General features: G+C 48.0%; 2 protein-coding genes across 3 annotated transcripts in view; both read right to left on the reverse strand.

Annotated features, from left to right (window-relative positions):
• LOC137538134 (CD59 glycoprotein-like) overlaps nt 1-16,733 on the reverse strand; it is a 472,510-nt gene that overhangs the window by 185,327 nt on the left and 270,450 nt on the right. The gene's annotated exons all lie outside the window — the stretch shown is intronic.
• The window catches only part of FBXO3 (F-box protein 3), a gene marked incomplete at its 5' end in the record, with an annotated part of 49,761 nt that continues 40,473 nt past the window's right edge, over nt 7,446-16,733 (reverse strand). Inside the window, 2 exon segments of the mRNA XM_068261685.1 lie at nt 7,446-13,074; nt 14,860-15,050. Coding sequence (XP_068117786.1) covers nt 12,952-13,074; nt 14,860-15,050 — 314 coding nt within the window.

Raw genomic sequence — 16,733 nt, forward strand, 5'->3', positions numbered from 1 at the left:
ACTTGGTACAGCGCCACTAAATATGTTGGCTCTTTATAAATCAATAATTATAGTATACTACTCCCTCTGTATAAATCATTTGTGAGGCCACATCTGGAGTATGAAATACAGTTTTGGGCACCCCATTAAAGAAATGACATTGACCTTCTGGAACGAGTACATGGAGGAGCAACTCAATTATTCAGAGGCATGGGATATCTCACTTACCAAGAAAGGTTGGAGAAACTGGGCTTATTTAGCTTGGAGAAAAGGCGACGGAGAGGTGACCTGATTAGCATGTATAAATACATCAGAGGGCAATACAACAGCTTGGCAGATGAGCTTTTTGTGCCTAGATTTGTACCAATGACAAATGATCTGCGTATAGAGGAAAAAGGGTTTTGCCAGTTATTAAAATAAAATCTTTTAGTAAAAAAGGTATGAAAGTATCTTGGCGAGCTCCACTCTTACCACTAATCCTATCATTTCCTGTGGGTATGCTGCAAGAATCAACAAGATTCACCAACATGTAAATCATACATAAGAAGTCACACACTTTGCTCTGCCTCACAGTCCGGTTATAAGTGAAGAGAAGAGTCCCCAACCAAACGAGTTAGTTCCACTCCAATCTTCACATCTAATCCTCTCCTCATACGAAGCGCAAAAAGAGAGAGAGAAAAAATCTTTATCGCATAGACTATCAAATCAATTGAATTGAATTGAATTCCACCAAATATGTCCTGTTCAGTTTCTTATATGGTACCACCACTTTCTTGTGTAGCCACCGCCTTACAGAACCGCTCTCACCTTGAGCTATGGCTGCTTACACTAGGGTAACCATATTTTGATTTCCAAAAAAAGAGGACGACCGGGATGGTATGTGGGAAATTTTCTTTGCAGTACATCGGTGAAGCTGCACTTACGCTTCGGCATTTTTCCTGCTATACTGCTCCGCTCTCTGCTCTGCTCCCTGGCCTGTCTGCAGTCTGCACTGCTCCCTGTCTGTGTCGCTCTCTGCTCTGATCCCTGGCCTGTCTGTCTGTACTGCTCTCTGTCTGTGTCGCTCTCTGCTCTGCTCCCTGGCCTGTCTGTCTGCAGTCTGCACTGCTCCCTGTCTGTGTCGCTCTCTGCTCTGATCCCTGGCTTGTCTGTCTGTACTGCTCTCTGTCTGTGTCGCTCTCTGCTCTGATCCCTGGCCTGTCTGTCTGCAGTCTGCACTGCTCCCTGTCTGTGTCGCTCTCTGCTCTGATCCCTGGCCTGTCTGCACTGCTCCCTGTCTGTGTCGCTCTCTGCTCTGATCCCTGGCCTGTCTGTTTGCAGTCTGCACTGCTCCCTGTCTGTGTCGCTCTCTGCTCTGATCCCTGGCCTGTCTGTCTGCAGTCTGCACTGCTCCCTGTCTGTGTCGCTCTCTGCTCTGATCCCTGGCCTGTCTGCACTGCTCCCTGTCTGTGTCGCTCTCTGCTCTGATCCCTGGCCTGTCTGCACTGCTCCCTGTCTGTGTCGCTCTCTGCTCTGATCCCTGGCCTGTCTGCACTGCTCCCTGTCTGTGTCGCTCTCTGCTCTGATCCCTGGCCTGTCTGCACTGCTCCCAGTCTGTGTCGCTCTCTGCTCTGATCCCTGGCCTGTCTGCACTGCTCCCTGTCTGTGTCGCTCTCTGCTCTGATCCCTGGCCTGTCTGTCTGCACTGCTCCCGGTCTGTGTCGCTCTCTGCTCTGATCCCTGGCCTGTCTGTCTGCAGTCTGCACTGCTCCCTGTCTGTGTCGCTCTCTGCTCTGATCCCTGGCCTGTCTGTCTGCACTGCTCCCTGTCTGTGTCGCTCTCTGCTCTGATCCCTGGCCTGTCTGTCTGCACTGCTCCCTGTCTGTGTCGCTCTCTGCTCTGATCCCTGGCCTGTCTGCACTGCTCCGTCTGTGTCACTCTCTGCTCTGATCCCTGGCCTGTCTGCACTGCTCCCTGTCTGTGTCGCTCTCTGCTCTGATCCCTGGCCTGTCTGTCTGCACTGCTCCCGGTCTGTGTCGCTCTCTGCTCTGATCCCTGGCCTGTCTGCACTGCTTCCTGTCTGTGTCGCTCTCTGCTCTGATCCCTGGCCTGTCTGTCTACACTGCTCCCGGTCTGTGTCGCTCTCTGCTCTGATCCCTGGCCTGTCTGCACTGCTCCCTGTCTGTGTCGCTCTCTGCTCTGATCCCTGGCCTGTCTGCACTGCTTCCTGTCTGTGTCGCTCTCTGCTCTGATCCCTGGCCTGTCTGTCTACACTGCTCCCGGTCTGTGTCGCTCTCTGCTCTGATCCCTGGCCTGTCTGCACTGCTCCCTGTCTGTGTCGCTCTCTGCTCTGATCCCTGGCCTGTCTGCACTGCTTCCTGTCTGTGTCGCTCTCTGCTCTGATCCCTGGCCTGTCTGTCTGCACTGCTCCCTGTCTGTGTCGCTCTCTGCTCTGATCCCTGGCTTGTCTGTCTGCACTGCTCCCTGTCTGTGTCGCTCTCTGCTCTGATCCCTGGCCTGTCTGTCTGCTCCCTGTCCTGTCTGCACTGCCGCTCTGATCCCTGGCCTCTGGCCCTCTGCAGTCTGCACTCTCTCTGCACTACTGCGTCTGTGTCGCAGCTATAATTACTGCTCCCACAAGCCACGCAGCACCAGCGTGACTTCACTTCACTGAACTCAATCCCTAGCCTAAACTCCGCCCTGTGCTGCCGCCCCTCTGCTCCGCAATTTGCTCTCAGTGGATGGGGTCGGAGGCGGAGCAGAAGCGATTGATTGGCTTAGAGCAGTTTGGAACGAGCCGGCTCTTTGGGAGCCGAGCGGCCGAGCCAGAAGAGCCGATGCTTAAAGAGTCGGAATTCCCATCACTAGACTGAGACTCAGCTCTTTAGAAAGCATCGGCTCTTCTGGCTCGGCCACTCGGCTCCCTTTAAAGAGCCGGCTCGTTCGGCTCCCAAACGGCTCTTCACTACCCGGACATTTCTAAAACCCGCCAGGACGCCCCGGACAGGTTGGAAAAAGTGGACGTGTCCGGGCAAAAGAGGACGCCTGGTCACCCTAGCCTAGGCCGCACAGACAGCTTACATACCATGATGTGATTGAACCAAAACGATTTTCACCGTCTTCCAGCTCCCAGCACGACATACAGGCAATTATCCCATAAAAAACATAAAAATACAAATCATAACGTAGGCTGCATAAACAATAGCTGGATGGAGGGAAACCGCTATCAAAAACTGTCAAACTGTCACCGTGTCTTTTATAAGGACCACTGCTTATCCACACTGTGTTACCAACACCTTCAGGGACCGCGCTCACCTTAAGAACAGGCTGCCCCAATCACAGACCGCTAGCCAGCGTGTATATGCACGGTACTGCAACTCCCAGCACTCCCCAGTGCCAAATGCTCACTCCCTCCACAGCTTCCAACACAAATGCAGCCCACTGCAACTGGATACAACGAATATAGCATAAAACCTTATATTTATTTAAGATTATTAAGATCAGTAGCCTGTACTTAAAGAGACACTGAAGTCTCAAAAAAACCATATTTTTGTTTAACATATTAGCCCTAACTAAACCGACGCATCCCCCGCTGTAATCTAACTAAATCCCACCTCCCTCTCCCCCGCAAAATCCATGACTTTCTTGGTCGTGGATTTTGCTGCCCTGTGCGCTTCCGTGAGAGGCAGAGCTATGAGCTGCAGCTCTGCCTCACACACACGTCTTTCAGCGGCGGATCTCCGCCTCTCCCCCGCCCCTCTCAGTGTAGGAAGCCTGAGATGGGCGGGGGAGAGGCGGAGATACGCGCTGATAGACGCGCTGAGAGGCAGAGCTGCGGCTCATAGCTCTGCCTCACACGGAAGCCCTGCCTGGATTGCCCCCCAGGGAGTTTGGGGGGATTTTGATAGTTTACAGCGGCGGAAATGCGGCAGTTTAGTTAGGGCTAAGATATTAAACATATTTGTGAAATAAAAATACTTTTTTTTTGAGGCTTCAGAGTCTCTTTAAAGCAGTAGGATTAGCCATACTAGGCCAGGGAAAAAAACACATATATAAGTAGATAAATACTTGATCTACTTACATAACACATGTATTGTACTGTCCACGTTTTGATTTCAGTGAATGTTATATAGTAAATGTTGAGAATTCTGTTCCTGGTGGGCGCCATGTCTTTTGCCCACAGTTAAGGCTAACTCGTGATGTCATTTCTGCCCTTTACTTTTTTTGTTGTCTCCTCCAATCGCTGAGTCACCTCAGCCTTGCTTGTAAACACAAGTGAGTAGGGGATTAGGTTTCAGATAAGAAACTAAGCAGGGAAATAAAGGGAAGAAGAGGAATATATTATAGATAAAAAGAAACCCCAGCATGCAATTATTTGGCAGCGACTACTAAAGGGCCAGCGCTCCTAAAGTATGTGATAACTCCAAATCATAACAGCAGAAAAAGTTTTGAATGCAGGATTAGCATCTTTATCACTTAATACACTCAGACCAGTTGCTGTTGAAATTTGATTTTTATGGTGACAATACCGCTTTAAAGAGGGCTTGGATACTTTCCTTGCATTGAAGGGCATCCAGGGTCATAGTTATTGGGTAAATCCCAGAAGAGTTGATCCAGGGATTTATCTGACTGCCATCTGGAGTCGGGAAGGAATTTTTCCCTTTTAGGCTAATTGGCCCAGGCCTTATAAGGTTTTTAGTTTTCCCTGGATCAACTGGGCTATATGCAGGTTCAGGATGGTGTTTTTAACTTTTTTTTTTCCTCTGGTTGGACGGATGTCTGTTTTCAACCTAACTATGGAATACTTTTAAAGAGTCCACAGAGCGCTGGATCTTTACTGTTTTATTTGTCTCTGTTTGAAGAATTGAGCAGCCAGACTTTGTACTTCATGTGGTTGGCGCTGATTATTTTATGTCTATTGGGCGTTTTCGTCAGTCTCCATGCTGGCGGAACCCGCTGTAGATGTGTGGAAAACAGGAAGTGAGATTTCAAGACCTCGCCCTCTGAACAGGAAGCCAGCACAGAGCAGGGGTGCCCGGAGTTTTTTTGGCAACCCGGAGGGAGATGCAATTCGGGGTCCGGCAAGCGACAGATCCCTGAATTACCCGTGCGCTGGCCGCAGACAATAGCATTACTGCAGTAGCTGCGCCAAGCTCCGGCGATCACCAGAAAACCTTGCTTTGTCCTCAAAGGCCGAGGACCTCATGCATCTTTTCGAACAGCTTAACCTTTTGGGGACCGCCTGTATTAGATCCTACGCCGCACTTGTGGCTGTTCTAGCCTTATGCGGCGTAGGATCTATGCCGCCTGCTGTTTCCGCTCCCGACGCGATTGTGCGCACCCGAGTGGGGGAGACTAAGCTATCATATGACAGCTGACATCTCCCCTCCGTGATCAGGAGCCGTCGCGTATGGCTGCTGATCATGTGATCACTACGATCGCCGGCGGATTGTAGTGATCCCTGTTACTGATGCGGCGGTAGGGGGGGGGAAGAAGAGGATCCACTCACCTCCCTGACGTTCCCATGACGATCGGCACTTCCCTTGGCTCTCGCCGGGATGCCTGCTCTCTCTGACATAAGTGCCGGGTCCCGGCTTGATGATGTCATCAAGCTGCAACCCGGAACTGAGAGTCAGTACGAGCGGAGATGCCGGTGTAATGTCTGATTGTGCTGCCCGGAAGCTCCCTTCCACACTGAGTAGCAGGCATGCTGGTTCCGGGGCTCCCTTCCACACTGAGTAGCACACATGCTCAGTGTGAAGTTAATTATGCTGCTGATGGTAATATAATAAATATCTCCGCTCCCACACCTCTTACACTCCCCAAATTTTCAGGGTAGGGAGGGGATCTCCTGAACGACCTCTATGCCAAATTGCTGCCCCCGAGCCCCGCTGGTTCAGGAGATAGATTAGAGAAATCTATCTCGGGAACCAGCGGGTCTCGGGGGCTGCAATTTGGCATAGAGGTCATTCTGGGGGTTCCCTCCCTACCCTGAAAATTTGGGAGCGGAGATATTTAGTATTTTACCTCCAGCAGCATCATTCTATAGGAACTGTGGCCGCACAGCCTCCTACTGCACATGCGGAGCAGCGCAAATCCTCAGGCAGCGCAATCAGACACAACACCGTCCGAAGCGGTCCACAGCTGCTCATCGCTGGAGCCTGGAAGGTGAGTAATGGCTGCTGCATACGGGGGGGGGGAACACACCTCGCTACAGGGGGGTGGGGGGGCACCGTGCCCAACAAGCCTCACTGGGTATCTGGCTGCCTGACCCCCCAAACGCGTGTCCCACCCCCCCCTTCAGCAAAAACACCTTGTACCTTAAAGAGAACCAGAGACTAAGCACCCTTATATATTTTACCATATATATCAATCAATGGGAACATGACCGTAAACAGCTACTCTGCTCTTTGTTTTATTTTTCACTGCTCAGTCTTCTTGTTATAAGCTCTGATAAAAACCTCAACTGAGCATTCAGTCTGGCTTTGCTCAGGAATCATTATAGCTGAGTCTGTCTTCTGTGATGTCCAAGCTTAGTCTCCAGGGCCCCAGAGCGTGCTTACAGGCCCCCTGAGTTAGTAGCCAACACAGACTAAAAGAGGTGAGTGCAGCCCAGAAAGGTAAGTTCACTCTGTGGCAAGTAGTCTGCAGGGGGGGGGGATAGGTCCACTATTAATTTTGGGATAGACCGGAGGGGCCCAATCATCTGGGGCCCTGGGCATCTGCCTCGTTTGACCCTATGGACGTGCCGGGCCTGAAAGAGACTCCGTAACAAAAAATGCATCCAGTTTTTTATCATCCTACAAGTTCCAAAAGCTATTCTAATGTGCTCTTGCTTACTGCAGCACGTTCTACTATCACCATCTCTGTAATAAATCAACTTATCTCTCTCTTGTCAGACTTGTCAGCCTGTGTCTGGAAGGCTGCCAAGTTCTTCAGTGTTGTGGTTCTGCTATGAACTCCGCCTTCCAGGCCCCTCTCTGCACACTGCCTGTGTGTTATTTAGATTAGAGCAGCTTCTCTCTTATCTTTTACAAGCTGGATAAATCCTCCTCTGAGCTGGCTGGGCTTTCACATACTGAGGAATTACATACAGGCAGAGCTGTCTGCACTCTGCAGGAAGAAACAGCCTGACACTTCAGTGGAAGATAGCTGCAGGTGGAAAGAAACACACAAATGATCTCTTGAGATTCAAAAGGAAGGCTGTATACAGCCTGCTTGTGTATGGATGTATTTTCTATGTGTGGACATACTGTACATCAACCTACTTCCTGTTTTGGTGGCCATTTTGTTTGTTTATAAACAAACTTTTTAAAACTGTTTTTAACCACTTTTAATGCGGCGGGGAGCGGCGAAATTGTGACAGAGGGTAATAGGAGATGTCCCCTAACGCACTGGTATGTTTACTTTTGTGTGATTTTAACAATACAGATTCTCTTGAAGGAAGGAAAGACACGTAAAAATCATACACCGAGCATCCAGCTTCCTTCTTACACCTTTTATTTGTTTTTCTTTTTTTATTAACAAATGTATTATTTTATATGACAATGTCATCTTAAAATTAAGCTATATAAATTATGCAAAAGAAAGAAAAACAAAACGCACCCTTTTTTCCACACATGACTAAACTCAGAGATGATTGTGTCACGAATATATGCGATCCAACAGGCAAAGCGTAAGCGGGACGTATTTCCCTCGTAGGAAGAGCTGACAATCCTTATAGGTCCGTGACCTGTATCCGCATGAGACGCCAATAAGGGTGGTCAGTTAGAAGCCAGTCATTTCAAGTTGATGCAAATGTTATGCAGCTTGTAATCAGACCAATCAAATACAGCAGTTACTGCCTTCGATTGGTCCAATTCGACGTTGTGTAAAATAGCATACAATTTGCATCAACTCCAAGGGTTACAAGCAACTCATGGACAGTTTCACTGGCTTCCCTCCAGGCAATCAGGTTTCCTCTCATACCCCTCAGAACATTCCGGTTGGTAAACTAGTGAAGCCCCCTCCCCCCACCCGGCAAATGTGGGTCAGGAGTTCGGAACGGTGAGCCCCTCTGAGGGACTTAATAAATTCAGAATAACGTGATCGTGCCACTTGAATAATGCTGACCAGGTCCTCCAGCACCCAAGGCTGAGACAGCAAAGTGCGCCCCTCCATCCCTACCACTCCAGCTGTCACACAATGATTGCTATTACACTAAGAGGGCCACAGGGCCCATAACCTCCCCAACACCTTAATATCTAGTTATATGGCTTGCAGTCACTGTCATGTATCCCCTTTTCTTATTTCTTTCTGCTTCATACACAATTAGGAATGACAGCTGAATGAATTGTGCGCCCCCTCCTGCACTACGCCCTGAGGCTGGAGCCTCTCCAGCCTATGTCTCGGCCCGGCCCTGCTGACCACATTAAATTAACGTTACATTCCATGATTCCGCTACACTCCAATAGATCCGCCGCACTATGATCACTGCTAAGGAAAAACAAAAAGAATCATGTTTCACAAGTGGCTGAAATGGTTAATAGAGATCACCAATGAAATTCTAGTAATCCTGGGTTTGCATGCAAATTGCATTCTGCCTGCAATTGGGCCAATGAAATGCACTTCCTGCCTATTTGGCTTATTAAACGTGCATGCAAGCTGGAACTATTACCGTCGCTTTGGCCATTTCTAATGGTTAGTTAAAAAAAAAAAAAAACTTTCACTTTCTCCTGGAGCCCTGTCACGTGACTATGCCTATAGTAAGCTGTGCAACATTGAGCTCACCCTTTCTAATGGTTAATAAAAAATAATAAAAAAAAAAGTTACTTTCACTTTCTTCTGGAGCCCTGTCATGTGACTATGCCTACAGGATGCACTGATCCTGTGTGACAGACTGCTATTTTGCTCACTTACTGCTGACTTTCACTGAACAGGATAAGGAGGTCAGGGTTGCTTCTGGCACTATATTCAGATATCCTGAAGCAGTAAATCTCATTTTCTGAGACACTGAGCAAAGTCGTGCTTTGTTACCATGGATACAGGTCCCTCCTATACAAAATTTTTCGGCTACGGTTTAGTCTCCATCAGCGCACTGTGGCAGCCATTTTGTTGGAATGATAGATCCACACCATACATTAAAAAAATTCTTATAAATAAAGTTTTAACCCACAAAATGGCTGCTTTGGTTTTAGTGTTGGTGTACAGAGCTCTGTGCATTCGCTGTGCAAACCCCAATTTATGACGTAAAGCTAAGGGGTAGGACAATATAAACGGTGACCATATCCACCAAAAACATGTAAAAACCATCACAAAATAACATAATTATTCTCAGCTGAGCAGAAATCTGAGGATTACAGGATATTTTTTACAGTGTTATACAAATTATTATTGTAACAAAAAAAACAAAACAAAAAAAAAACCTTAAATCTTCAACAAAAGCTTGTTATGTCCAAGAACCAGATACACCCATTTCCCTACCAATAAGGGAATTGCAAGAGAGAGAAGGGATCGGGGAGGAGTGGAAGAGAGGATTAGAGAGAGAGAGACGTGGGTGGAGTAAGAGGGGAGGATAGAGAGAAAGGGGGTGGAGAGAGACATGGGTGGAGAGTAATTGGGGAATACAGAGAGAATGGAAGGGAGGGGAGTGGAAAGAGAGATGTGGGTGGAGAGTAAGGGGGGGGGGGGATAGAGAGAAAGGGGTTGGAGAGAGACTTGGATGGATATCCATGCATGGATATAGAGAGAATGGAAGGGAGGGAAGAGGAAAGAGATGTGGGTGGAGAGTAAGGGGGGACAGTAGAGAGAAAAGAAGGGAGGGGGAGAGAAAGGGAGGGGGGTGGAAAGAGAGATGTGGGTGGAGGGTAAGGCAGGGGGTCGAGAGACGTGGGTGGAGAGTAAGGCGGAGGAGAGAGAGACATGGGTGGAGGGAGGATAAAGAGAGAGGGGTGGAGAAAAATAGAGGGGAGAGGAGAGAAAGAGACAAGGAGGTGGAGAGAATGGGGAGAGGAGAAAAAGAGAGAGGGGTTGTGAGAAATGGAGAGAGGAGGAGAGAGAGGGGGGAGGGACTTAAAGAGACACTGAAGCGGAAAAAAATGATGATATTATGATTTGTATGTGTAGTACAGCTAAGAAATAAAACATTAAGATCAGATACATCAGTGTAATTGTTTCCAGTACAGGAAGAGTTGAGAAACTCCAGTTGTTATCTCTATGCAAAAAAGCAATTAAGCTCTGCGACTTTCAAAGTCGTGGAGAGGGCTGTTATCTGACTTTTATTATCTCAAGTGTTATTGAACTATTTACTTTTTCTCTGCTAGAGGAGAGGTCATTAGTTCACAGACTGCTCTGAAAGACTCATTTTGAATGCTGAGTGTTGTGTAATCTGCACATATTAGAGAATGATGCAATGTTAGAAAAAAACACTATATACCTGAAAATAAAAGTATGAGAATATTTTCTTTGCTGCTAATCTTCTAGTAATTATTCATAGTACACAACCAATTCATTATATCATATATTTTTTTTTCGCTTCAGTGTCTCTTTAAGAATGTCAGTTTTGTATCAGCTGAATATGGCAGAACATAAGCAAAATATATAAGATGTCATCTATCCCCAGTTCAGGCAATGTTTTCATATGCAATTTATAGACCTTTACTTCACATTGATTGTGCACTATAAAAAAAAAAAAAAAGTTCTGTAAAAACGGATGTGACTTCTGCTAAGTAAAATTACCAGCAGACCCTCCTCAGTGATCAACACCAGCCTTCTAACAACGGGCCAAGAAACGGCGACGCTGCACCCCGATCGCACACTGACACTATGACCAGCCTACTGACGAAAATAAAGAGGGGAGGGGCTAGTCTGTCAAAGAGCTGGAAATGGGTGGCTGACGTGCCCTGTGCTCCGCCCCCTCATTGCTGCCTCTAGAACACACCAAAATGGCCAATGAGGTTCACTTCCTGTGGATTTGCCCAATCCCAAGCTGCATTCAATTTGCATACAAGCCAGAATTGGCCAATCCTACCAGGGACCTAACTGAAGAGGCCATGTAATGTCATCACTGGACCTTTCTGGCAATTACATTTATTCAGCAACGGACAGGTTTGTTTAGTGGAAATGGGGAGATCGACCTTGAGGACACAGACAGAAAAAAAATAAAAACCATCCATCTTTGGCCAGCAGAACAGGGACCTCGGGGGGGTGGGGAGGTAATGGTGAAGGAGTTTTTTTGGGTGTAAGTAAGCGTGAAACTAGGCGCCACTATAGCAGCAATGCTAAAGTGGGCAGGGCGCGTAAGGGTAATACACGGAACCCCAAATTACACCTCCCTCAGAGTTGCGATGGCTCGGCGAGAGAAATAGTATTCAACGCCGCCGGGAATTTGAGCGGCAGCAGCCCAGCTCAACGCCGGCGTATATATACGAACGCACGTTATGGTGCTGCTCGGTAAGCAGTTGCTGAATGCCCCATGGATTGTTGAAGAAGCGGGTTTCAGGCTAGCACTCTGAATGTCATAGTGATCTGTACCGCAGGGCATTCTGGGACTTTTAGTAACCAGTCTGTGTCACAGCTGCTTCTGGAGTGAATGCAAGAGCCACACCAAGCTGAATACTGCAGCCTAATTTGCAGTCATGAGTATCCCTTAATACAGTGCTGTCCAACTTCACCCCTCAAACGCTGAGGTCCTCATTTTTGGAACAGCTTAAAAGAGGACCTGTAGTGAAAATAACATAATGAATAACATTGCTTATTTTTTAACAATATTAATTGATAGATGATTTAGTCAGTGTTTGCCCATTGTAAAATCGTTCTTCTCCCTGATTTACATTCTGAAATGTGTCACTGGTGGTGACATCTTTAGTCCTGCCAGTTGGTCTGTACGGAATGTTCGTTACTTAGAGTCCTGCGCACAGAGGGAGGTACTGCTTGCTTCGCAGTTGGAAAAAAAAGCCGTTATTTCCCACAATGCAACGAGGTTCACAGACAGGTAACTGTCAGGACCACAGTGATGACATCACATTGTGGGAGGGATTTCACCACAATATCAGCTATACAGACCCCCTGATGATGTATTAGAGAAAAGGTAAAGATTTCTGGTGGGAAAGGGGGTATCAGCTACTGATTGGGATGAAGTTCAATTCTTGGTAACAGTTCCTCTTTAGATGAACTGATGGGACTGAGTGAAGAAGGGTGTGGTTCTGCAACAAGAACACATTTCTCCATTTCTCAGTCCATCCTACACACCGGCCTGGCTATGACCCTAAGAAAGCCCTGCCTTAAAATATTACTTTGCCCTTGTTGAAAAATGGAGGGAGAAGCCCCAGGCCACATGGGCCCAGTGAGAAGCTACAAACTTCGGCTCACATAATCCACCTCTCCCTGAAGCTTATGCCACCACACTACACCTCCGCTGCAACCAAAATAAACTCACCAGCTCGACAAAAGCGCACGCCCTAAAATGCAATGCAGCCGCCGTTCCACTGGCTGCTGACATTCCTGCATTGCATTGTGGGTATTTGGGGTAGAGAGAGCGCCGGAGCCCTGACTTAGAGCTTAAGGCACACTAAAGTTTTACAAAAAACAATAAAGTTACGCGCAGGCACTTTGTGAAGCCTGCTCTCACGGCCTTGCACCGGTCAGACGTATTTTTACACTCAAAGACCTCTGATGAAGATACTCGCTGTGCAGCACAAGTGGAGGTGGCACAAGCTCCAGGTAAGGGGGCAGAAACAGAAGGGCAAACACAGTGGCGGGTCTGAGGGTGACGCAACGCACTTCCTGTCCCTGCTCCTCTGAAAGGGAAACCCCTGATCTTCCTACGCAGGCTGCTCTATGTAAAAGTGATTGCATAAACAGCAAACAGGGCATGAAGGTAAGGCGGAAACCATGTTGATAAAAAAACAACAAAAAAGAAGACACAAGGCATCTGTCCAGTTTACATCTTATAGAAATAAACAAAACCCTCCACGTATAGATCTTCACGATAGGCTTAGCTAAAGTCCTGACTCTTCAGGTGTGGCGTAGGCAGTGGATGGGAGGGTTGGGCATATCGTAAACCCGCCTCCTCTCTTCATAGTCGTCTGTGTCGGTAGAGTCATCGTCGTGGAGGAAGCAGTCATTGCAGCATTCATCCTGAAAACACAAAGAGACAAAGCTTCAGTGACTACAGGACAAATAGAAGACATTCCTGGCATTCTCTAAACAAGAGTGAAAGTAAACTTTAAATATGTTAGAATGTGTAATTCAGCAGCAAAAGAATAACTGGCAGCTTTCTGCGGTTTTCTATCCGTGTCAAGCGACTCATGCTGCCAGCTCACAATTCTGGTCAATGAGGAAGCTGTGAGGGGTGTGAACATGCAAATGATGCAGGAGGGTAGCCTCATCCTATTGGTTTATATTAACTAAAGCACATCACCTGTATATTCTCCTATACACAAACAAACAAACACAGAACATTTAAATCGTGCCTTTCTCCTGGCAGACTCAAAGCGCCAGAGCTGCAGTCACTAGGGGGGCTCTATAGGCAGTAGCAGTGTTAGGCCAGAGCTGCAGCCACTAGGGGAAGCTCTATAGGCAGTAGCAGTGTTAGGCCAGAGCTGCAGCCACTAGGGGGCGCTCTATAGGCAGTAGCAGTGCTAGGCCAGAGCTGCAGCCACTAGGGGGAGCTCTATAGGCAGTAGCAGTGTTAGGCCAGAGCTGCAGCCACTAGGACGCGCTCTATAGGCAGTAGCAGTGTTAGGCCAGAGCTGCAGCCACTAGGGGGCGCTCTATAGGCAGTAGCAGTGTTAGGCTAGAGCTGCAGTCACTAGGGAGCGCTCTATAGGCAGTAGCAGTGTTAGGCCAGAGCTGCAGCCACCAGGGGACACTCTATAGGCAGTAGCAGTGTTAGGCCAGAGCTGCAGCCACTAGGGGGCGCTCTATAGGCAGTAGCAGTGTTAGGCCAGAGCTGCAGCCACTAGGGGGCGCTCTATAGGCAGTAGCAGTGTTAGGCCAGAGCTGCAGCCACTAGGAGGCGCTCTATAGGCAGTAGCAGTGTTAGGCCAGAGCTGCAGCCACTAGGGGGCGCTCTATAGGCAGTAGCAGTGTTAGGCCAGAGCTGCAGCCACTAGGAGGCGCTCTATAGGCAGTAGCAGTGTTAGGCCAGAGCTGCAGCCACTAGGGGGCGCTCTATAGGCAGTAGCAGTGTTAGGCCAGAGCTGCAGCCACTAGGGGGCGCTCTATAGGCAGTAACAGTGTTAGGCCAGAGCTGCAGCCACTAAGGGGTGCTCTATAGGCAGTAGCAGTGTTAGGCCAGAGCTGCAGCCACTAGGGGGGCTCTATAGGCAGTAGCAGTGTTAGGCCAGAGCTGCAGCCACTAGGGGGTGCTCTATAGGCAGTAGCAGTGTTAGGCCAGAGCTGCAGCCACTAGGGGGCGCTCTATAGGCAGTAGCAGTGTTAGGCCAGAGCTGCAGCCACTAGGAGGCGCTCTATAGGCAGTAGCAGTGTTAGGCCAGAGCTGCAGCCACTAGGGGGCGCTCTATAGGCAGTAGCAGTGTTAGGCCAGAGCTGCAGCCACTAGGGGGCGCTCTATAGGCAGTAACAGTGTTAGGCCAGAGCTGCAGCCACTAAGGGGTGCTCTATAGGCAGTAGCAGTGTTAGGCCAGAGCTGCAGCCACTAGGGGGTGCTCTATAGGCAGTAGCAGTGTTAGGGAGACTTTGCAATTTCAGGCTACTCAAAAGCTCCTTCAGTTCTCTGAAATGTGAGGTGGCAGAGTTATTAGTTTCAGATGTCCAGTTTATGATAGACAGGAAACAAGCCACCAATCAAAAGGTAAAAAAAATAAAAGTTGTGGTCCTATATCCCAACAGCAGAAGAAAGGCTTCACCCAGCGTGTCCTCCTCAGATAGTGTGCTACACTGCGGGGGTGACTTACTTACTGTGGCAAGGTTAGACACGCGGAAGGTTGGGCACTGCATGTGGAAACGTGGAATAGTCACATTGAAGACCTCGCTCTTCTTGTCCAGCCGGTGGAATGTGTAGTAGCCCTCCATGTAGCCGGTGGTGGTGGAGAACGTGGTGCAGCTGGTGTACTCGTAGGTCTGGCCCGCCCTCAGTATCGGGTAATCTCCTGCAGGTGCAACACAACAGCATGAGGCCCATTCACTGCACAAAGCAGAGGAAGCCTGGCAGAACCACATATAGTATATAGAGACACAAATAATAACCTTATTAGAGAAGGCTGAGCCCTACAACTTAACCTTAAATAAATACGATTAAAAACTTCGGTGGTGCTACTGGACGTATTTGTGTAGTGACAAGATCAGCGGTTTGAGGCTCGGTAGTGATTGATAACCCCAATAGTTAGTGGTAGGGGTTACCTCAATTCACACTGCTATATAGACAATAAAATAACACTCTACGTAGAAAAACACTACATGTTTCACCCCTTAAAATGGGGGCTTCGTCAGGGGTACAAAAAAGTGCCCATGCGAGCGTGCCTAGTGCTAAAATGCATTCCTCTATACAAATAATTCACATATCACAAAATTGTAGCCTTTCGGCTACAGTATCAGCTACAACTTCATACATGCCTGCAGGCTGTAAGCTGTGTAATGCATTATAGAGCTGGAGGGAAGGAAGGAGGGAAAGGGAGGGGGGGGGGGGAGAGAAAAAGATAGAGAAAGCAAGGGAAGGAAGAAATAAAGGAAGAAAGAAAGAAAGAGAGAGAGAGAGATGGGGCGAGAGAGAGAGAGGGCGAGAGATGGGGCGAGCGAGAGAGGGGGCGAGAGAGAGAGAGAGAGAGGGCGAGAGATAGAGAGAGGGCGAGAGAGGGGGCGAGCAAGAGAGGGAGAGAGAGAGAGGAGGGAAAACAAGAGGAAGCAACAACAACAAAATATTTGTAGAGCGCTTTTCTCCCTTAGGACTCAATGCGCAAACACCAAGAAGAAAGAAGGAGGGAGAGTGGGAGGAAAGAGGAGAAAGAGAGGGAGGGGAGGAGAAATGGAGACACACACACACACAATTAGAACTTGCCAATCTAAACTAGAGGAGAGTGCATTTGGCTGGCCTCATATCCAAGCTGTCTGCAATTGGCATACAAGTCAGATTCAACAGAACCTCATTGGCCATCTTCAATGAGCTGAACCAACCCAACCGCAATCTCAGATCTGCACACGAGCTTCTTCTATCCTCTTCTACAATTACCTCCTCACATTCACGTGTACAAGACTTCTCACGTGCCTCACCCCTCCTCTGGAATGCCCTTCCACAACACATCTGCCACTCTCCCACCTTCGAAATCTTTAAACGTTCCCTCAAAACCCACCTTTTCCGACAAGCATATTCTCTAGCTTAGGCCATGCACCCACTAAATAACCTAATTACACACTGCCTGTACATATACTGTATACTTCCCCCACCTCTTGTTTCCACCCCATTCCTTTAGATTGTAAGCTCACAAGGGCAGGGCTCTCACCCTTTTGTGTCATGGAATGTTATTAATTCAATTGCTTGAACTCTGTTAGACATTTATACATTTTAGTCATCATGTTAAATCAAATTGTAATCAGCAGTGCTGTATCTTGTATCAGTGTTCATATTTCATGTATATCATTGTCTGTATCATTATGTATCCCTTGTTTGTATTCTTACATTGTACAGCGCCACGGAATATGTTGGCGCTTTATAAATAAATAAATAATAATAATAATAATAATAATAATGAGCTCTTTGTAAACGTGTCCAGCTGGAACCTCACACAACATAACTGCATACAACACTTATCTACTACTTCCGGGCCCTGGATTACCTT

This window comes from Hyperolius riggenbachi, chromosome 11, assembly GCF_040937935.1.
Source record: "Hyperolius riggenbachi isolate aHypRig1 chromosome 11, aHypRig1.pri, whole genome shotgun sequence".
Lineage (NCBI taxonomy): Eukaryota > Metazoa > Chordata > Amphibia > Anura > Hyperoliidae > Hyperolius > Hyperolius riggenbachi.